At 38.1% G+C, this 22,962-nt stretch overlaps 1 protein-coding gene across 2 annotated transcripts in view; it reads left to right on the forward strand.

The window, feature by feature from the left end:
• Positions 1–215: 215 nt before the first annotated feature.
• Positions 216–22,962, forward strand: part of SLC35F4 (solute carrier family 35 member F4) — a 292,080-nt gene continuing 269,333 nt past the window's right edge. For both annotated transcript variants that reach the window (XM_044662036.1, XM_044662037.1), the window contains exon 1: positions 216–318. In XM_044662036.1, coding sequence (XP_044517971.1) covers positions 216–318 — 103 coding nt within the window. The remainder of the gene's footprint in view (positions 319–22,962) is intronic.

A 22,962-nucleotide genomic window follows, 5' to 3' on the forward strand; every position in this document is an offset into this window, starting at 1 on the left:
CTGCTCTTGTTATTGCTGTTGCTGTTGCTGCTGCTGCTGTGATGCTGAGCCTGTCCTGCACGGGGCGGTGGAGTCAGAGCCCGAGCACCAGCTGCAGCATTGGCGGCTACAGTTGCAGCGGCACCTGCATCACCTCCCCGATCTTCGCGCCCATCCTCCGGGCTCTGTTTTCCCTTTTCTGTCCAGCACCTCCCGGGTGCAAGCGCCTGGAGGCTATGGATGTCAAGGCAACTCCCAACGGGGTGGCCACTATTGAGGACCGGATCTTACGGATCACGGGCTATTACGGCTATTACCCGGGATATTCCAGCCAAAAAAGTAAGATGCCCCCAAGCAGCGGTGGGGTTGTGATGGTGATGTCTGTGATGGGGCTGGCGGCAGTATTGTGGTGAGACCAAGAAGGCTGCGAGACTGGTTTGGGGGTGGGGAGGGGACTACCTGGGCGACCTGCTGCTGCCGCGGGCACCTAGAGACTAGACAGACCAGTGGGCAGCTAGGAAGCCGCCCCTATCAGGACCGAGGCATCCGGGCCACTTCGGGCACAAAGTATCTTTTCAGTGACCCCAGTGCTAAGCTGGTAGAGGGATGGGGGAGGAACCATTTGTACGAAATAGTTTGGAAACGGTCGCAGTCGTCGGGGCTGGGGTGCAGTGGGGGTGAAGGGAGGCGGAAGAGCGGAGGAGTCCGGGAGGATCCTGTCTAGCGCTCCCGAGGGGGCAGGAGCAACCTGCTTACTCTTTGACCATCAGCAGAGTCTTCTAACATGGCTGTTCCCTTTAGAAAGGCATTAGAGAACGAAGTTAAAGGGGTTTGGAAGATGGGGATAAGGGAAGGGTCGCGGGCAGAGCTTGAACCAAGTCTTTCTTTTTCCTTCTGGCGTGCTGATATGAAGAATACTTACAGTCCCGCACATGCCACTGCTCGTTCACTTAAAGGCTCAGGGTTAGCGAGAAGGTTCGATCTTTTAAGCTATTTCCAGCACGGAGACACTTCTGGTTTAACGCCTTCTGTTCTGTGATAATTCTGGGGGTCAGCCCAGAAAGGTCCATGCTTTACCTTCTCCAAACCCCTGAACCACGTTACAGGGGCTAAACAGAAGAAACTGTCCAGTTCTCGTCTTCTTTTCCGCTGAATGAAATCCTGTAGATCTCTGGTGCCATCGCATTTCTGGAGCGGCGGGGCACCTTTGATGTCTAACAGCGATCGCTTCTGCAAAGGCATTTCCTTCAGCTCAGGGAGGTGTCCAAAGATACATGTTACGCTTAGTTCTGGCAAACACTAAAGGGCCTCTTTCCCTGAATTGAGAGAGGAGAAGCAGATCCATTTACAAGAAGATGGATTTGGGTTTTTCAATATCTCACCATTGCTCTCTGACAAACTAAAGGAAGTCCATTTGATATCATTGATACTTTCTGCTAGAAGGTTTTGAGTTTCTGTGTTCAATTCTGAATAATGTTTTTATTCCCATTTAATTTTTTTGGGAGGCAAGTAAGAATTCCTCTAAAACTGGGAAGATAACCAGTCCTCTCACAAATATGTGAAAAAAGGTTTTCCATAGAAGCCTACCCCCCTCCGTTTTCCCCTCCCCCCCATCCTTTTCTTTGTTTCACAGTAATTATTCTTGGAGAGCCTTGCTCCCAGGACTGTCTTTGCTGATATTTTTTCGAATGATCTTTTATTTTGTTTCAGGAAAGCCTTTTGATTTGGATCATTACCGTGTAGTAGCTGTTTTTGCATTTGAGGCTTAGATTATTCATTTTCCATGCAGAAGTAATTATATAGTGTTAGAATTTTCTGGAAAGAAAATAACACACTATGCAGTGCTGTTGGAAAGTCTTTGTGTTAAAGCTTGAAGAAACTTTTGAGTGTGTGTGTGTTTGCTTCTGGTGAAGAGCTTCTTTTTAACCCTAGGAACTGTGGTTGACACTAGCATACTTTGTGAAAATTATATGAGTTTGTTTCTTGGAAATTTTAATTAGATACTGTAGGATTTTAGTAATTTAGAGAGCCTGAGAGCTTCTCTGTTTGTTCTCTTTGATTCTTAGTACTCTTTATTTTGTTCAACAACAGTATCGTTTCTAATGAAAAAACAGAAGATAATGGGGGAAAGTGTTTTGGATTAGAACATTTAATATAAAACTTTGAGACTTTCTTGACCATCTGTACACAATGAATTTGCATCACAATATCAAAAATGAGGAATCAAGGAAATACATTAATTGAAGCAAAAAATGGAAGGTAAGGGAAAATGAAAAATACATTTAGAATGGTTATTGTTGATAGGCATTTTAAACTAAATAAGAATTTATACAGATGAAACATAGAAGCCCCAAAGAACAGTTAGAATTAAGTAACAGAAATGTAACATTCCCTTAATTCTTTGGATGTCTGCAGAGGTGGAGAGAAGATTGCCTTTGAGCTCAGTGAGAGGCTGAGGGAGAAGAGAGTTGGAGAAGGGCCAGACAATGTAACTCCATGAAATAATCCTGTCTTTAATGCAGGATTCAACTAGTAAACAAACAAATTGAAGTAAACCAGTGCAATTGATTCAGGCCAATTGATTCAGCTGTTACCAGGAACCCAGGAACAGATTTTGGAAGCCTGAGGCATGAAGGTGAACTACAGAATGAATTATACATCACATTTGAAAGTAATGTGATGTTTTCATCTTGTGATTTGTTCTACTGAGGCTTAAACTACAGGACTGTCTCTGAAGATCTGGGAGAGATTACATTTTGAGAGTGGATGGAAGGTTAGTTCAAGGGAAATGAACAAATGGCTAGTGTTATCTCAAAATCATTGACTGAACCATCAGGAAATCTATCAGTCATCTAATCCAACTTCCTGATTTTACAGATGAGGAAACAGAAACCCAGAGAGGTTAAACAACTTGACAGGTCACATAGGAAGCAAGTCAGAAAGACATGATTCAAACCTGGACCCTTTGACTCTGAAGTCTACCACTTTCCCTCTACATCTTGCTGTCACTTCCATTGAGAGCACTGCACCATGTCCCAAATTCAGTACAATTGACTTTCCTATTCAGTTCTAGGATTGGGTCATTTCTCCTTGTGCCTGTCCACAATATTTTGTTAGACCAAGAAGGGACAGATTGCAATTAGAGCAGTGTGTATTTTTCATCCACTTGGATTTATCTTTTTCTGTGTGGATTGTTAGCCTAATACTCTGAGTGGCTTTGTATCTCTGCAGTCTTCCAGGGTCTGTTAGTACAATTTGATGCATTAATTAAAAGCATTTGGAAAACCTTGCCACACATATATGGGGCATTCTACATGGCATTAGTAAATCCTCTTGAGAAGAAAATGTCTCCTTGAATTATACTTCGTTTTATATTGAAAAGCAGAGAACCACTGAACAAAAGGTGTTCCTGTCCTTGCATCCTGTCAAAGAATCTTATTCATTTTTAACTTTATTGGAGGAAGACCTTGAAGGTGGTGTTTAGCTCTATTCAACCGAATGCTTTAAACCATGTGTGTGGTCAGTGAATATATTGTAGAAAGATCTGCTAGCTACCTTTGAATCCTCTTTGCTGTTATGATTGCTGATACATTAGAAAGAAACCTAAGAAAGAAATGATTTCTTTTGTCAGGTTGGTACCAGGGGAAAAAAATTCTATAGGATTTTAGGTTGTAAGAGTCCCCTCTATTAACTGCTGGGTCATTTCTTTTAATTTAATTCTGTCTTTGCAGAAATGGAGTGATTTTAATATAAAATTAAATTCATATCTTTTATTTTTACTTATCTACATTTCTCAGTATATACCTCCTACTCCTCCCTCCCATAGAGACAGTTTATTAAAAAAAGAGGAAAAAAACAGTTAAGTGAAATTAGCCCAGGTACTAAACATGTCTGATTTTATATGCAGTTGTTTAGTCATTTTTCCCAGGTATGTCTGACTCTTTGCGACTCCATTTGAGGTTTTCTTGGCAAAGTGACTGAAGTAGCTTGCCATTTCCTTTTCCAGCTCACTTTATAGATGAGGAAACTGAGGTAAAAAGGGCCAAGTGACTTATTCAGAGTTATATAGTTAGTAAGTGTCAAGGACCAGATTTGAACTCAGAAAGAGGAGTCTTCCTGACTCCAGGCCTAGCAACCATCTAGCTGCTATTATTTGCAGTATTCCACACTTATTGACCCCCACCTCTGCACAGATGCCTCTTTCCTTAGTGGTTTGTCTCCTAAAAACCATGCTGGGAAACTGAGGTGCCTCTATAGACCTGTTAGTAGCTTATTGGGATGATAGTATCCTGGCTAGTGGTAATAAGCAGCTTCTTACTTATCTGGTGCCAGCATTCCTTTCTAGGGTAAAACTACTGTGCTTTTGTGACTCCTTCTGCCATTCCCCAAATTGCTTATTTTCAATAACAGCTATATTTGCCTTGACAGCCACAGCTGTCTTGGTCATTTGCTCAGATTTCACCAATTGATTCGCTTATGACTGGAATTGTGGCAGGCTCTAAAGCATGATCTAATTACCACAAGACTTATGACTTTTTTTCACCTTATCCTTTGTAGACTTCCATTAATGAACCAATTCCAACAGAAATTCATCTTTATGGAACACAATGCCCCATCTTAGTCAATTCAGAAGGACCAAAAGTTGTTTCTATCAGAGGCTTCTACCTAATTTAACTGGCTTTGGAGAAGTAAATCTTTTGTTGTCTCCCTAAATAGATGGAGCTCTTCTGTGACCATGCCCTTGGTAGCCATCATTCAGAGATCCATCAGGATGCTGTTTCAACTTTTCCTTGTTAACTCCTCAATTCCTTGGTGGTAGAAGCCTGCCTCTCCTCTGACCTCTTTGTGGAGAAGATCATGCTCTAGGCATTGTAATAGGATAAGCCTAAGGCTTACTTAACATAAAGTAACAGTTTCCAATTTTCATTTTTATTCCCTTTCCCATTTTTTAGTACTAATAGTCCCAATCTCAGTAGGATTTCGTAAAATTTCCAGTAAAATTTTTGGTTTGGAGATCATATTTCCTGCTAGTGCTTTATAAGTTCTCACTCTGAGTCTTTCAGTCTCTGAACCCTTTACCATCATCCTTTTCACATGTGTTGTTATCAAGCTGATCCTCTGCATGCCTGGTACAATCCTTAAAAATGAAAAATGATGAGGTCTTTCTCTAGTTGCTGAATTCGGGGAGGCAATTTGCTTCCGTTTTCCTTATGTTGGCTGTGCGGCTTGTTTAGGACCATTAACAAACAAGGCAATGTTTGACCTGGTTCTTCCTTGATCTTCCATGTTAATATCTTTAGTATTCACTGAATTAACCCCTTCCTGCCAGTGGGTTCCTTCTCACTGTCCCATTGAAATCATGCTCCATATGCTACCAGAAAGGTTCTTGTCATACGGCCACGATATGCCAGATATCTGACTCTCTGATCACCTCATCCTTTGCATCTGTATCACCCTTCCCTCATATCAAGCACAGTATGAACAAGGATGCTGTTTTGATCCAAATCTTACAAATGACACCAAAATATTGTTCTGAGACTGATCAACTCTCTGTATCCACATGAGACATTTGTTTATTATCCAACAGTTAACAAAAGGAGATATACTTAATCTTAGCAATAACATGGAAAGGACACTCAGCAATGTTATAACACAGATTCAAATAGATGCTGGTCCTCTCATCTTCATAGAGAAATGGGTATCAGCAGAGCAAGGTATAGTGACTTGCAGATATGCCAAGTTTGATGGACCTTGAGGGAGTGGATACTTTTATCTCCGTAGGCAACCAGAAAGCCTCATCAGTTTTTTTGCCTTTTAATGAAGGAAAAACCAAAGCCTACAAAACAGAAGTTTTGGGAGATATTGCTTCTGCCATAGGTGGGTTCTGGGACAGTTACTTTGAGGAAAATTTGGAGTTGGACCACGACAAATCTCAGGTATCTAATGAAGACACAGTTTACATTGTATTTTAGAATCATGGAGTATATGAATAAAATATTTTGGGTACTCTAAGGGAATGTGGAGTATTTTAGTCCATCTTGATGTCTCTTCAGAGAATTTAGTGACAATAAAGATAATTGGCAATATCTGATTCTCAAAGCCATTAGTACATTTCTAAAGAAACTATCTAGCTAATTGCATTTAGTGGGCAGAAGGAATAGTATCACTAATAATGTTTGGGGTCAGGCATAAAGGGAGAATGCTATCAGAAGTTTATCTTCTATGAGTGAATCAGGTAGATATTCCCCTATAGAATCTGAGAGCAGGCAATGTTATTTTGTAATCACTTTACAGGTATATTATAGTTACTTTACAGACATTAGAATCAACTTCAGCACGTTCATCTATGATTTCTATTTAGTTACTGTGATTCTCTCTTGCTTGATTGAAGAAAACAAGATAGAGTACAGGGCATAGCATCAGGAATATTCATTTTTCTGAGTTCAAATCTGGTCTCAGACACTTATTAGCTGTGTGACCATGGACAAGTCACTTAGTCCTGTTTGTCTCAGTTTCCTCATCTGGAAATGAGTTGGAGAAGGAAATGGCAAACCACTCCAGTATTTTTGCTGAGAAAACCCTACATGGTGTCATAGTCAGACACTACTAAACAGCAACAATAATAAACTAGAAGGCCTGCGGGGTGATGTCTGTGTCTATGATGATACTGGTATTGTGTATATAAGTGTATGCACTAGTACTAGCTAGCATTTATATAGCATTTTTTGGTTTTTAAAGTGCATAAAAATAATCTTATTTTTTCTTCACAACAACCCTGGGAGATAGTTATAGTTATCATCCTTGTTTTTTTAGAGGAGTTCAAGTGACTTATAACTAGTAAGTGTCAGAGGTCATATTAGTACTTGGGTCTTTCTCACTCTAGGTCCAGTACTATACCCACTGTATCATCTATAATTATCCTTTATAACTTGCTTACCAGCCCTGGTCCTACTATGACCTATCACCTACAGAGTTATGACATCTTCCTAACTGATCTTTCTGTTTCTATTTCTCTCCCTCCTCGGATCATCCATCTTTTGTAGATCTGCTGAAATAATCCTCCTAAGGGAAAAGTATGATTGGGTCATTCCCCTACTTAGAAAACTTCTCTGGCTTCCATCTGCCTGTAAACTAAGACAATTTCTTCAGCCTAGCATTTGATAAAGGCACTCTATGATCTGTTTCCAATCAACCTTTCCTTTCTAATTTCATACTAGACATTACACTCTCTGAGCAAACTGCATCACTAGGTTTTCCTCTTGTGGAAGACCCTCTCTCTTCATCTGGTCCTGTTGACATCTTTCTCTTCTTTCAAGGCTCAACTCAGGGGCCACATCCTCTGTGAAATCGTCCCTAATTCTTTCTGTTGAAAATGTTCTTATCCTTCTCACATTTTCCCATGCTTTGATTGGATCCATATCACAATTAATCTTATTTATGGTGGCGCATAAGTCTTAGTGAAGTTTTAGGCTATTAAAGCTTTAAAAACTTTTGAGATTCCCTTTACTTTGTGTATCTGTCTCCCTCCCTCTCCCAATAAACTATAAATTCCTTGAAGGCAGGCTCACAACAAAAACCTTTGTTTTTCACAGAGATAAAGTAAAACCCGTAAGACATAATAGGTGATAAATACAGATTTGTTATATTGAATTGATGTGTACCTAATGTTGCCTTATGGTGTAAATGTCTATATAACACTTCATTTGGAAGGGTGAGATATAAAGGGCTTTAAATCGTAAAGCATAAACTTGGAATTCCTTTCCATTATGAAACACTTTTTTTTTGTTAATTTGCTCTGTGGAGGTTGATATCTAATTCTTTCTGACCCCATAGACCATAGATATCTATGGAGTTTTCTTGGCTAAGATATTCCAGTGTATTCTTTTGCCAGGCAGTCAGAAATTAAGTGACTTCCTCAGGGTCATACAGTTAGGAAGTATCTGAGGCTAGATTTGAACTCAGGTCTTCCACTATCCATTGAGTCACATAGTTGCCTCCTATGAATTACTTGATCATAGATTTTAGAGCTGAAAGGACCATCTAGTCAACCCTAACCACACTGAAGAAATGTTTTGACTTTCCTAAAGTAGCACAATTAGTAAATCACTTAGGGATGGTTTCAACTCAAGCTTTCTGTTGCTGAATCTAAGGTTTATTGCTTTCTTACAGAGATAGCTTAGCTCTGGAAAAAATCCTTTTATTGATAAGGCATCAAAGCTAAAATTAAACTTAATACATATCTACTAAACATTTACCTGTGTATAGGATCATGCTAGGTCCTGGAAATACAAAATTAAAGATGAAACAACTCTTATCCTCCAGGAATTTACATTCTCCTGGAAGATGGAAATGTCTTAATTTAGTGGCAGCTGGGTGGTTCAGTGGATAGAGATCCAGGCATGGAGATGGGAGGTCCTGAGGTTCAAATCTGGCCTCAGATTTCCTAACTGTGACTCTGGCCAAGTAGCTTAACCCCCATTGTTTAGCCCTTACCACTATTCAGCCTTGGAATCAATACTTGGTATTGATTCTAAGACAGAAGGTAAGGGTTTAAAAATGTATTAGTTAAAAGCAACTTCTGAAGAGAGCACTAAAACCTGGGGAGAACAGGTGTTCTCTGAGCTGAGGCTTGAAGCAAATTAGGGATCCTAAGAGAAGGAGGGAAAGAAGGATGTATTCCAGTTAGCAGAGATGATCCATGCAGAAACAGGAGACTTGAATCCAGCAGACAGCTAGTAGGTAGCAAAGTGGCCCAGTGGATAAAGTGGTAGATCTGGAGTTATGAAGACCCAAGTTCAAATATAGCCTCAGATACTTAGCTCACCAGCTGGGCAAGTAATTTAGCCTCAGTTCCCTCAACTGTAAAATGAGGAAAATAATACCTCTCAGGATTATTGTTAGTATAAAATGAGATAAGATTCGTAAAGTGCTTATGAAATCTTAAAGCTTTTTAGAAATGCTTGTTATTAGGCCATATTGGTTTAAACACAGCATGCGAGAGGAGTAATGTTTTAAAAGGTTGTCTAGAGGGGGCAGCTGGATAGCTCAGTGGAGTGAGAGTCAGGCCTAGAGACAGGAGGTCCTAGGTTCAAACCCGGCCTCAGCCACTTCCCAGCTGTGTGACCCTGGGCAAGTCACTTGACCCCCATTGCCCACCCTTACCAATCTTCCACCTATGAGACAATACACCGAAGTACAAGGGTTTAAAAAACAAAACCAAACAAAAAACAAAAAACAAACAAACAAAAAAAAGGTTGTCTAGAATGGTAGGGAGGACTAGTCCCACTGTAGCCTAAAATATTCCTGTGTGACCCAATCAGATGAAAATATAAGCTATGTGATCTTGGTCAAGTCACTTAACCCCCATTGCCTAGTCTTTACCATTCTTCTACCATGGAACCAGTATACGATACAGTATTAATTCAAAAATGGAAGGTAAAGGTTTAAAATTTTATATACATATACATATATAAATATAGACAAAATTGGGAAATAATTAAAAAATACAACAGAACATTTTTGTTACTATGCAGTCTTGTATGACTCTTTGTGACCCCATTTGGGATTTTCTTGGCAAAGATACTGGAGTGTTTTGCCATTTCCTTCTCCAGCTCATTTGGTAGATGGAGAAACTGAGGCAGATGGTTACAATGACTTGCCCAAGGTCACACAGTTACTAAGTATCTGAGGTGAGATTTGAATTTAGGAATATGAGTCTTCCTGACTTGTGCCACCTAGGGTGCCCAGCATATAAGCATTTCATACTTAATGAAAGAGATATTGACTCTGAGCAGAGGAAATTTCAATAAATCAAGTTTTATTTTTCTACTAAATTATCCCAACAATATTAAGTAGAAACCTCTGGCCAGGAAGTTGCTATCCAATATGACACAGATAATGCTAAATGTGATTATCTATTTCTATTTGAGTTTTTGTTTTTAACCATTGAACTAGATTGTGGAGGTCTTTAAATGACAAGAAAAAAAGTTTATACTTTATCTTAGATGCCATAGGGAAAGGCTGAAGTTTTCTGATAAATTTTCAGATAAAGGAGAATCTGGGAAGCTAATTTTAAGTTGTTTAGAAGACAATTTCTTACCTAACTTTTTCTAAGTGTTTTTAGGAAATTGCTGTGGTCATTCATTTTATCACTATAATGTTTTCAAATTGCTTTCCCATTTTGTATGTTGAGATTAGTTTTTCTTCTCAGAAATTGTGTTTTAAATTGAAAATTACCTAAGTGAATTAAAAACTCAGAGTGAGAGAAAGTCTGAGCTCCTTGGTCCACGTATACTACCACCTATTAGGAAAAGATGACATTGGCTGGTATGCTTGTTGTTTTGTTGTTTTTCAGTAGTGCCCAACTCTTTTGTAGCCCCCATTTGACTTTTCCTTGCCAAAGATACAGGATTAGTTTGCCATATCCTTTTCCAGCTCATTTTAAAGATGAGGAAACAGAGGCAAAAAGGGTTAAATGACTTGCCCAGCATCACACTGCTAGGTAATGTCTCAGGCTAATTTTGAACTCATGCATTTTATGCATCGTGCCACTTAGCTGTCCATACTTATACAATCTTCCAAAGATAATAGACTTTCCTGGTTTTGATGATTTATAGACCTAGGATTTATTGTTGGGAACATGGATCATTTAATCTAACTCCTTCATTCCTCTTCTTCTTTTTTAAACCCTCAACTTCCATCTTAGAATCAATACAGTGTATTGTTTCCAAGGCAGAAGAGTGGTAAGGGCTAGGCAGTTGGGATTAAGTGACTTGCCCAGGGTCACACAGCTAGGAAGTGTCTGAGGGCAGATTTGAATCCAGGACCTCCTGTCTTTAGACCTGGCTCTCAATCCACTGAGCCACCCAGCTGCCCCTTTCTTTTATTATTTTGATGAAGAACCTGAGGCCCTTGGAGGTTTAGTGACCTGCCCATGTTCACATGGGTATTAAATGTCAGGGCTGGTCTTCAGACTACAAACTAAGTACTTTTGTAATCACACCTGGACCCTGGAGTGCATTTAAATAATATTTCATTAAATTGCTGACCTTATACAATCTATTACCAAGCATTTCCAGGTATTTGCTTAGATGAATTCCTGGTTGTCTCCTGGCTTGGCATGTCTAGCCTCCACTAGAATATTGTTTATTCACTTCCATGGAAGTACTGCTGATTCAACAGTTTGGATGGCATATTCCTCAGTTAAGTAGAATAAGGCACTAATTCCTTTAGACCCAACATACTTCAATAATCTAAAATGACCTACAGTGTTGTATATTTTAAACAACCATTAAAAAGCATATTGCTCTGCAAGTTTTAGTTTTGGGCTAATGGTAAGAAGGCACACTTAGTGTGAGGTGTCAGAAGAGGTTACAAAGTCTAGTATAATAGTAGTTTGTCATTACCTCTGAAAATAGATTTCTAGCTGGGGATAAAGTTTAATTCAAGGACTAGAAATCAAAATTAAGTTCTCGAGTTTTGTTGCCTATACATATTTCCTTTTTTTTTTTTTTTTTTAGAAATTTGGGACAATATTTACCTTTTCCCAGTTCTGCTACCTTTTCCATTTTCATGCTCTTTTGAAGGCCACTGACAATAGCTCAGCTATCACATTTTCCCAATTGTTCAGTACCTAGGGTGTAGTTTGTTGGGCCTGATGAATTGAATCTGTCAGCTTGAATTTATTAACTGTCATCTGTGAAAAATGTTTTCTCATGATCTTTTGGTATATTTGGGTATGATCTCCTTTCTTGGCCCTTTTCATTCTGGACTTTCCAGTACAAAGATAATTCTTTTTGAAAGAGATATCAAGCAAAATAAAAGAGAAATAGTATCACTTTCTTTTCTCTGTTATCATTGTCCCATTCACATAAAGTCCTATCCCTATTTTTGTCTTTTTCCTCTCTGGTATAGCTCAAACCCCAGCCAAACTCTTTCTTTTTATTGTACTTTGTTTTCATTAACACTCTCAGCTCATTGAGTTTTAGCACTTTGTTTGGCTACAATCAGTCTCTTTGAACAACTTTCCTCCTTCTTATAGAAATTCCTTTTCATTGGATCTTAGATTTAATTAATGATCTATCATTCCTCATGGCTCAATTTTTCCTGTGAAATTTTAGGCCATCGTGTCCTAGTCATCCTTTTTCTGGATGAAATCCTCTCTATAAAATTTTAGGGTGCATGTCAAACTATACTTGGGTTTTCTCATTTTCTTCATTGACACAACCCAAAGTTTCCATCATTTCCATTTCAGTAACTGCTGAAGATTGGGTCCAAAATTAATTTTTTAATTTAAAAAATTTATCCCTAAATTAATTGTAAAAACAGTTTCCAGCATTTTTCAAAGAATATTGAGACTTGAATTCCCTCAGTCCCTTCTTCACCCCATTCCCACCCCTTTGATATGGTAAGCAATCTCATATAGATTTTCCATGTGCAATCATATAAAACATTTTTCCATATTAATCTTTTTGTGGAAGAAAACTCAAATAGAAAAAAATTAAGAAAGTGAAATAAATTTGCTTTTGTCTGGATTTAGATTTAGTTATTTTTCTTTGGAAGTAGATGGCTTTTTTTTTTTGGCATGAGTCCTTTGGGATAGTTTTGGATCATTATATTACTGAGAATAGCTGTTATTCACAGTTGTTCATTGGAAAGCATTCTTGTCATCATACAATGCTCTGCTGGTTCTTCTTATTTCACTGTGCAGCAATTTGTGTAAGTCTTTCCAGGTTTTTTCTGAGCTCCTCCTACTTGTCATTTCTTGTAGCACAATAGTATTCCATCACAATTAGGTGATTTCCCAATTGATGGGTATCTCATCATTTTCCAGATCTTTGCTAAATTTCTCATTGTTGTTTCCTTTGGTATTTGAAAGATAAAATTACCATTAAGGCAAGTCAAGAAAAATTTGGTACTCCTGCCTGAAACAAAAGCTTCAATAAATAGCTGGATGATTGAAGTCCCTTATCATTATCACACCCTCCCTCTTTGATAGGATCTGTTTATTAACCTTTTTGATTTAGTTGTCATTTTCCAGGTTAAATATTATTCATTAGCACCATCTTACTTTGTCACAGTACAAAGTAAGAAGAAACATTAACATCTGTTTTTCTGCTATGCCCTAACAACCATAGAACTTTTCCATCTGATTTTGATTTAAAGCACTTTGCCAGGCATTATGCCAAGGATACAAATAGAAGCAAAAGACAGTCTCAGCCCTCCAAAAGTTCACAATCTAAAGGATGAGACACTCATGTAAACAAATATACCCAAATTAAGCAATGTACAGGATAAATAGAAAATAATGAACAGAGGAAAAGCACTAGAATTGAAGAGTTCAGGAATGTTTTTCTGTAGAGAATGAATTTTAGTTGGGACTTAAAAGAAAGCCAGGGAAATCAGTAGTTGAAATGGAGAAGGGAGAACATTTCAGGCATGGGAAAAAAACCAAAAAGAGTGCCTGCTATTGAGAGAGCAACTTGTTTGAATAGCCAGGAGGCCAGTGTCATTGGATCAGAGCAGGTTTTGGGGATTAAGGTGTAAGAAGACTGGAAAAGTAGGATGGGGCTAGGTTTTGAAGGGCTTTGAATACCAAACAGTGCATTTTTTATTTGCTCCTGCAGGCAATAGGAAACTCCTAGAATTTATTGAGTAGGGTTTAGGGGTTTGAAATAACTGGATCTGCGTTTTAGGAAAATCACTTTTGATAACTGAATGGAGGATGAAACAGAGTGGGCAGACACACTCGAGGTAGGCAGATATACCACTAGGCTATTACAGTAAATAAGGTGTGAAGACTTGCACTAGAGTGGTGGCAGTGTCAGAAAAGAGAAGGGGGCTTTTTCAAGTGATGTTGCAAAGATAAAATTGATAGGCCTTAGCAACAGCTTGAATATCGAATATTGAATATCGAACTGAGAGGATGGGGTTGCCCTCTACAGTGAAAAGGGAAGGTAGGAAGGTGAAGATATTGAGTTCCATTTTAGGCATAATGAGTTTAAGATGTTTACTGGGCATCCTATTCAAGATGTCTAAGAAGCAAGTGGAGATGTGAGATTGGAGATCAATAGAGAGATTGGGAAAGGAAAGGTAGATTTGAAAATCATTAGCATGGAGATGGCAATTAAATTCCTGGGAGCTGATGAGATTCCTGGGAGTGAAGTAGTATAGAGGGAGAAGAGAATTCTCAAGACAGAACCATGAGGGACACCTATGGTTAGAAGGAATGATCTGGAGGAAGATCTAGCAAAGAAGATAGAGCAGGAGCAGTCAGATAGATAGGAGGAAAATCGGGAGAGAGTGGTATCCCAAAAACCTAGAGAAAAATGAGAGAATCAAGGAGTGTTGTCAGTTCTGTCAAAGGCTGAAGAGAAGACAAAAAGAATGAAGATTGAGAAAAGACCATTGGGTTTGGCAACCACAAGATCATTAGGAACTTTAGACAGAGCAGTTTTCTATGGAATGATAAAGCTGGAAACCAGCTTCTAAGAAGAGAATGAAAAGAGAGAAAGTGAAGGTACATATTTAGTGCAGATGTATGTTTTTGAGGATTTTAATTCCAAAGGGCAGAAAAGATAGTGGAGATATGAGAATCAAGTGATAAGGTGAGAAGCCAGCCAGAATATGAGGTGTTAAGAAGGGTGAGAGAAGAGAAAATGGAGACATCTAATGCAGACAGCCTTTTCAAGGAGTTTAGCTCCAAAGATGGAAGGATCCAATTGAGGGTATTTTTAGATAGGAGAGATTTAGGTAAGGTTGTAGGCAGTAGGGAATGAACCAATAGACAGAGAAAGATTGAAAATAAGTGAAAGAATGGGGATGACAGAGAGGGAAATCTGCTGGAGGACTGTTGGAGGAATATCTTCTTGGAGGCCATCCATCCCTATTCCTCCAAGTTGCACTGGTGGATGTTCTGATTAGCCATTGCTTTTTCCCCTTTGACTTACTGTGATCACAGTGTAGCTGGACCGTAGGTGAATCAGACCATCTGGCTGCCTTGATTTATGGCATTTCTCTAATTCCCTTGCCTAAACAAATTCTGTATGGCCTGTATCAGGAAGTATGTTGCAGTTCTGTTCATTCAAATGCTGAAACTTTGGATGTTACTAATTCTAATAGAAATCCTCCTGAGTGATGTTTAATAAACCTGTCTTAAAGGCCCTTATTAGTCATCTCAACTTCGATTAAGTTTTGATTGCATTTGCTGGGATGGCAGGATTTCATGGGTCCCTCAGGAATGACCTGGGTTTGTCTTCCAAGAAAGAGGTGGAGGGAGGAGAGATATCATGCATATGGTGCCTTTGAACATTTTTTTCTAAAGGTTGAAGATGTGTTTTTCTAAATGGTGTAGAGCTGTTAACAAGCAAAGGGAAGTACAAAAATGACCTGCTTATTATTTTATGTTTTGACATTCTAAATGCTTATTTATAGATTATTGCACCAAACCAGAAGTACTGCACATAATCATGATGTAATTGTAACATGTGCAAGGCTGAGGTATGTGTATAACTGTACCCTTTGAAAGCGAAGGTAAGCAAGTCAAAAATAACTTTAGTGTTAACTTTCCATGATGCATAGAGAAGTCATGCTAGAAAGTTGTACCCGGTGCATGAAAGCTTTGAATTCTCCATCTGTGGCAACCTTCAGTAATGCTTCAGTGGTTCTAGGCCTTGGGCAAGGAAAGAGTAGGATTTATTGATAATAATTATAGACTAAAGAAGAAAATTAATTTAGAAGAGAATTTTTCATTGTTGGATCAGTTAAATAAAGTGAAGAAAATGGTTCTTTGTCTTAAAAGTGGAAATTAAGTTAAATAACTAAAATGACCAAAGGTGGAAATGTACCTTTACTTATTTTAGCCTGAAGAGATCACAGTTAATTTGTGTAGTTCCGTGACATTGACCTTTATCAATTCCTGGCCAAAGGTCTCTATTTGATATTGATAGGACAAGTCAGTAGAAAAATTAGCTTTGCTTTATTGAAATCTCATCTATTCAGAGCCAATATCTCTTCCATTAAATGCTGTGTTTGGAGTCAGAAAGACTCATCTTCCTGAGTTCAAATTTGGTCTCAGACACTTACTAGCTGTGTGACCCTGGGCAAGTTACTTAACTTTGTTTGCCTCAGTTTCCTCCTCTGTAAATGAGCTGGAGAAGGAAATGGCAAACTATTCCTGCATCACTGCCAAAAAACCCCAAAACAAACCCAAAGGGGATCAAGAAGAGTTGGACAGGACTGAAAACAATTGAATGACTAACAACCTTTATTCCCTTTGAATTATCCAACAGAGAATACATTATGGCAGGTGGAGCTTTTTGTAAAAAGGTTTTTATATGAAAGATGATTCTATTTTAGGGATTCATTCTTTTCCCATATGTTTGGGTAGAAAATTGAAAGTCAGTTACTCTGTTATCTAAAAAGTAGGCAGCAAGAAATTTGGAGTCATTTCCAGAGTAACCACTGGACTATGAGATTCTAGGATAGCTATTGGAATATATATTGCTTTGCATTTCAGAGATAGTGTGATGTGGTAACTGGCTTAATCAATTACTATTATTTGGCTCCCCCTTCTTTACCTGGCCCAGGCAATTGCATGGGTGTGGAAAAGGCATAGAGACAAACTTCTATACCTATTTTCTCAGGTTAGTGTATAAAAAGCATCTTTAACACTGAGAATTACTGATGGTATTTACTGAGTACTTATGGCAGACTTTCTCCCTCAATAAGATGCTATACAAAATGAAGACTCCTTCTTTCAAGGAGCTTAAAATCTGTTTAAGGATAAAAACATGTGCAATAAATGAAATGAGAAAGATTACAAGGTAGACCAACAACAAAGGGAAAGTAGAGTGTTTTGAATTCCAAGGTGAGTAAATCAGAGTGGCATGAAGTTAATGATAGATTTCTTATAATAATTCAGTAAATAGTAGACATCTTGAAGTTTAACAGAGAGAAATCAATTGATATTTTCTCCTTGATCCTGATAGTCCCAGATATATTAGGAGAAAAAGAGCCATAGTATTTATTGTGAAACTATTTGTCTTTATTTTCATAAGCAAAAATTTCTTCCATTTATCTGTCATTTCCATTTCCCCAATGTAATTTAAATAGTTGTATTGAGTGACAATCAGTCACCAGCTTTCCAGACTTCTCCTTTAGGATCCATAGTCCAACCTTTATTTTAACACTTACATGTAGGTCTTATTTTTGAACTACATAAATTTTACTCTTCTCTTCCTTTTCTGAGTATTTCACAAAACTTCTTACCAAAGTCTTGAACAGTACAAAGATAAAGGAGAATTATCTGCATTACAGAAAAAAAAGCATTAAAATAAAGTTGTTTGCATGTTAACTCAGTATATCTAGATCATTGTCTTGGGAATTTTTAAAATTCCAGGATGAATTGTAGGGTTGATCAAATCACTGATTTAAAATAAAGTCCAGTTTTACTTGTGCTTAATGATATTGAGTCATTCTTCAGTGGAATCTGGCTTTTCATGATCCCGTTTGGTGTTTTCTTGGCAAAGATACTGAGATGGTTTGCCATTTCCTTTTCCAGCTCATTTCAGTGTTGAGGAAACTAAGGCAGAATTAAGTGAATTGCCTAGGGTCATACAGCTAGTAATTGTCTAAGGCCAGATTTGAACTCTGGAAGATGAATCTTTCTGACTACAGATCCAGCGCCTTATCCACTAGCTGCCAATGAGTCCATCCATTAAGCCAATATCTATTTGCTCAACACAGGAAACAGACTTAACTAGGAAATAAAAAATCTTCTGCATGGTGCCAAAATTTAGGTAAAAATAAAATAATTCATTCAAAGATACTGACCCAAATACAATTCCATGAAAACAAACTACACAAACATTTAAGATGCATTTAATGTAATTGCCTCTTGATTATTCAGAGAATGATCAATCCACTGGTCACCAAAATGGGGGGCCATGGTCTTACTACAAGAGGCTATGACTTGACCCCAAGGGTCTAGTTGGACAGAGGGAAGATGGGTCATATTCCATCTTCCTTGCAATAGTTAATCTTGGGACTGATCTCCAAAGCAACCGTACCTACGTATAATCCTCAGTACTTCTCCACTTTGTCCCTTTTTTTGACTCATTGAGCTCTCAACCTCTCTCTTTCTGAGCCAGGTGTCAGCCTCTCATGGCAATTAGATTAGAACAATATATATTGTTGTTGTTCATCCTTAGTTTTCTAAGAGGACAAGTGACATCATGATATTGGGGTCAGGACATTGTGTTAAAATAAAGGATGATAGATGATGTCTTGACATGTTTGAGAAGTAGACTTAAGTGAGGCAGTTACCCAGCCTCACTCTCTCTTCCTGTCATCAAAGTCCAGCCTAATTGCTATCTGGGTATCTTTAGCAGTAGCTGTGCAGGTGCTATTGGGACAGTTTCTCTGCTTCCAAGTAAACTGAGCATAGGGTCATGACCAAGGGGCTGCCTCCTCTATATGTCAGCTCTTCCCAGAATCTTTCTCCATCTTTAGGGGTCTTTCCCTGAAAATACTCTAGAACTGTCTTATCTCCTCTCTTAAAGTTGAAAGCCAAGACAGACCTCTCCTCTCCTGAGCACTTTCTAAATCCACCTCTTACACAGGTGCAGAGCATTGAATAATCATTCTCCGCTATGAGAAGCTCCTTATGCAAAGGAGCTCAAGCCCCACTTTATAGGTGGGATATAAATTTCATTATGCCATTTTCCAAATCCATCCTTCCTTATTACTGTTCATCCTTTGAGTTACCCAGGTTCATAATTTTAATGGGATGGATGACTCCTTATTCTCACTTATCCCAACATATACCATCAGTTACCTCTAGGTTCCTAATTGGTCTGTCAATCCTTTATTTGGTTGCCAAAATGATTTTCCTAAAGGTTTGACTGTGTCACTCCCATATTCAGTAAACTCCAGTGATTCCCATATGACCCTACAACCAGATTTTAAAAATGGAACCTTTTAACATTTTTGGGAGTACATATATATATATATATATATATATATATATATATATACTATAATGTATATTGTTACTAGTGCTGTAGTATATTGACATCATTTGTAAATAAATAAGCATGCACATATTTTATGTGGGTCCTCAAAATTTTTTTACTCCTGGGGTACATGGTCAAAAAAGATTGGTGGTCAGCGATATAGTCTGATGGCTGTTCTGATCTCCTCTCTTTCCTTTTCATTTTTGGGTATTATTCTGTTCCCTAGAAGTGGCCAAGGAAAGGAGAGGAGGTAAAAATAAATCAGCCACTTGATGATATTTTTTAGGGGTTCTCATAACTGACTTGCCAGTATTGGAGAATTTTAAAACCTTGGCTTAAATTTGATTTGGGGATTATCACTGCATTTTACTCATCTCTATTATCATTGTTCCAGATGACCTTGAGTAACTGGGACTTTGCTGTGTCTATACAAAAGTGTGTGAACTGAGTAGTCTACAAACTGAGGACATCCCACGAGATTAGCTGGGTTTTCTTTTCTATGTCCTTGAAAAAGAGAAAAAAAATGTAACTGGGGTCCTGAAAAATTGACAATGAAAGTCCTTTCACCCTAGACATAGACCTTGTCAGGGGTGTAATGCTAAAAACTAGGTCTGCCCTCCTCCCCACTGTTTTTGTCAGTTCATGTTAGCTTGTAGTCAGATGTGAAGGTTTCAGCCTATCTATCTATTTTTGTTCTTTGAGAGTCAGCTTGCCAGACAAGAAGGATTTGGTCTAATTATAGTTAGAGTAAATAAGATGTCGACACTTCCATTGTACCAGTATTTGGATTTTTTGTAAATAAAGTTATGCCTCCTCTTTATGCCACTTGTCCCCTCTGCTTTTTGTCTCAATTCAGTCTCTTTCATCATCAGTGCAATGAGAATATATGTGGTGCTTTTGAAAATGCAGATCTTTTTAATTTGCAGGCCAGTAATATATTTTTATGTACATGGAATGCATGATTATGGCTGAAGACTAGGCTGTGAGATCAAATCTATGTGACCTTGAGCAAGTCACCCTCCCTGGGTCTCAGTTCCTACATCTGTAAATAAAGAGAGTTGGACTACATGTCCCTAATGTTCCTTCTAGCTCTAGATTTATGAAGCTATAATTTGACACTATTTGAAGTCTATAATTTATGACACTTAGTTGCAAATTGCTATGGCTGAGGGGAAGCAGAAGGAACAGATTTTTGAAGGGGATAAACAAACCCATAAGTATGCTGTGTTGTATTTTATTGGGGATGTGCAAGGTCCTGGAGCAGCTGCTTTTGTTGGAACAGTTTCCATTTTCAGTGACCTTATGGTCCTCAGTTTTAACCGAGACAATCTTTTTGATGTTGACATTTTACTTTTCTGTAGCTGTTATGCTTAGTGACTCTTATTTCTTGGTTAAGGGTTTCCTGTCCTGGAATATCTGATTACTCTTTCTTTCCTCTCTTTCTCTGTCTCTTTCTCTTTCTCTGTCTCTCTCTGTTTCTGTCTCCTTCACTCTCTCTTTCCCATATTATTTAAATATTACGTAGAGATTTAATGACATGGAATTTCTTCTGAATTTGATTTAACATTACTACAGTATTTATAAAGCACATATGAGTGGATAGGAACAAGGTGATTCCTCTGTTAAAATGTTGCCTCTTCTCCCTCTCCCCTACCTTAAAGGGTCATATTAGGCTCAATGGCGGATTTGGACAACATCCTTATTTTAGATACCCATGGGAGGCTATAAGCAGCTGGACTTGTAAGGTATCAGCAATGGTCAGCATGAAGCAACTTTGAAGTCTGGATTGTGAGTTGGGCTTTCCTGTTCAATCTTTAGATCTAAGTAGATTTCTTGACTCTTCCCTCTCTGATTTTTAAAAGGATCAAGAGTCTAGGCTAGGCAGTTCTAGGATAATGTTTACATATTCATCACATATGACCTCCAAAAAAGTAAATGTCTCCCAGGAAGCAAATGGTACTTATGGAAATGCCTTGAAATGCTCTATGAATTAAAGGTCATCCATGAAGTTTTTCCAGCCTCAATATGTTCAGTGCTTGAAGGATACGGATTAGAATCATCGAGGAGCTGACCAAAGCCAGCTAGCTAACTGAGAATCAGGTCTCTCATTTGATAGGGTGACTGAGGAAAGTAAAGACATAAACCTCAGGACTACAGAGATCCACTGGTCCCTGAGAAATACTCAGAAAGATAGTCCATAGACTTACAATGCCAGAAATCATTCTCTTGCCGTTTTTGTAGTAAATTCAGTCTGAACTGGAGAGAAATATAATGTGTATGGAAATGCTGTTGCCTTGTAGCTGAATCATCTGATTTCAGCTTAGCATGCTCAGGTCATCACTACTTCTTATAAACACAGACACACAATATAGCAATAACATTGCTGCTCTTGGTAGTCTTGACCTCCCAGTTCTCAAGGTAGTAAAATATTGCAGGAGCCTTAAAAATGATTTTTGGATCACTTTCGTTTTCACATTGCCTAGATTTCCCCTTCTTTCTCTTCTGTCAGAGGGCTGTGACCTAGAACAAATAATTTAAAAAACGAGAGAAAGAAGGGACAGTTTGGTGGCTTGGTGGATTGAGAGATAAAGCTAAAGATGGTCTTCGATTTAAATCTGACATCAGATACTTCCCAGCTGTGTGATCCTGAACAAGTCACTTAAATCCCATTGCCTAGCCCTTCCTGCATTTTTGCTTTGGAATGGACAGTATTGATTCTAAGATGGAAGGTAAAGGTTTTAAAAGAAAAGAAAAAATAATGAAACCAATTAAAAAAAAAAACACCTGACATTATATGCAAAGATCAGTACCAGGGGACCTCCAGCTTTGCAAAGGAGCATTGGGAAGTATGTTTCCCTATCTAATGGATGTCTATTTCATTTTCAGTTCTTTGCTATCACATAAAGTCCTGCTATAAATATTTTTGTGTAAATGGAGTCTTTCTTTTTTGTAAGTGATCTCCTTGTGGTGTAAATAGAGCCTTTCTTTTTGTCAATGACTTCCTTGTGGTATATGCTTAGCAGTAGAATCTCTGTGACAAAGGATATGGATATTTTTAATTTTATTTGCATATTTCAAAGCTACATTCCTAATATTTGGATTAACTCGATTCTTCCACAAGCCCTCCAAATTAATTAGTGTCATTTTTTTGGCCATCTTTATTAATTTTCAGGAGTTGAAGTGAAACTTTATGGTAGCTATGATTTGCATTTCTCTTATTAGTGATTCGGAGCTTTTTTAATTTTGAGAACATTTTGTTCATATCTTTTGACTAATTTTTGTGTTGGTTGATACACATTGCTCAGGGGCTCATATATTTCTGGAAGTTATCAAAACATTTGAGGAACTTTTAAGGTCTTCCTTCTTCCAGGGTCTTCCTTCCCAACATCTGTTGGCACATTAATCTTCCTTAATTTTGGATCTCATCATACTTCTGATTTCCTCAAAACCAAGGTTCTAGTTTAACATACCTTTCCAGAATCATCTTACAATATTCTGTCTCCTGTACATTCTAGTCAAAATGAACTACTTGTTTTCTCCCTTACATCTTTAAATCTTGGAATTACTAGCTTTCTTCAAGCTCAAGTTTCACCTACTACTTTTCCCAATCCCCTTAATTTTAGTGATCACATCTCACCAAAATTAATTTGTATTTACTTTGTATATTTTGTGTTTAGTCTTCTGGGTTTATATTGTTTCCCTCAATTATGATGTAAGCTCCTTGAAGGTAGGGACTGGATCTTTTGTTTGTTTCTAACTCTGTGGACCTCATGTCTTAGCATAGTGCTTGATACTTATTAAGAACTTACATTTTGCTGAATTGAAGCAAATACTATTTCTCTGCCTTTATGTTACTTTCTATGTCTGGAATTTTTTTTTCTATCCTCTTCCCTTTACTTCCCTTCTTGGTCCATCCCATCTTCTCCTTGTTGAAATCTCTATCATCCTTAGAGACCCACCTAATGCTACT

Source organism: Gracilinanus agilis, chromosome 2 (genome assembly GCF_016433145.1).
Source record: "Gracilinanus agilis isolate LMUSP501 chromosome 2, AgileGrace, whole genome shotgun sequence".
Lineage (NCBI taxonomy): Eukaryota > Metazoa > Chordata > Mammalia > Didelphimorphia > Didelphidae > Gracilinanus > Gracilinanus agilis.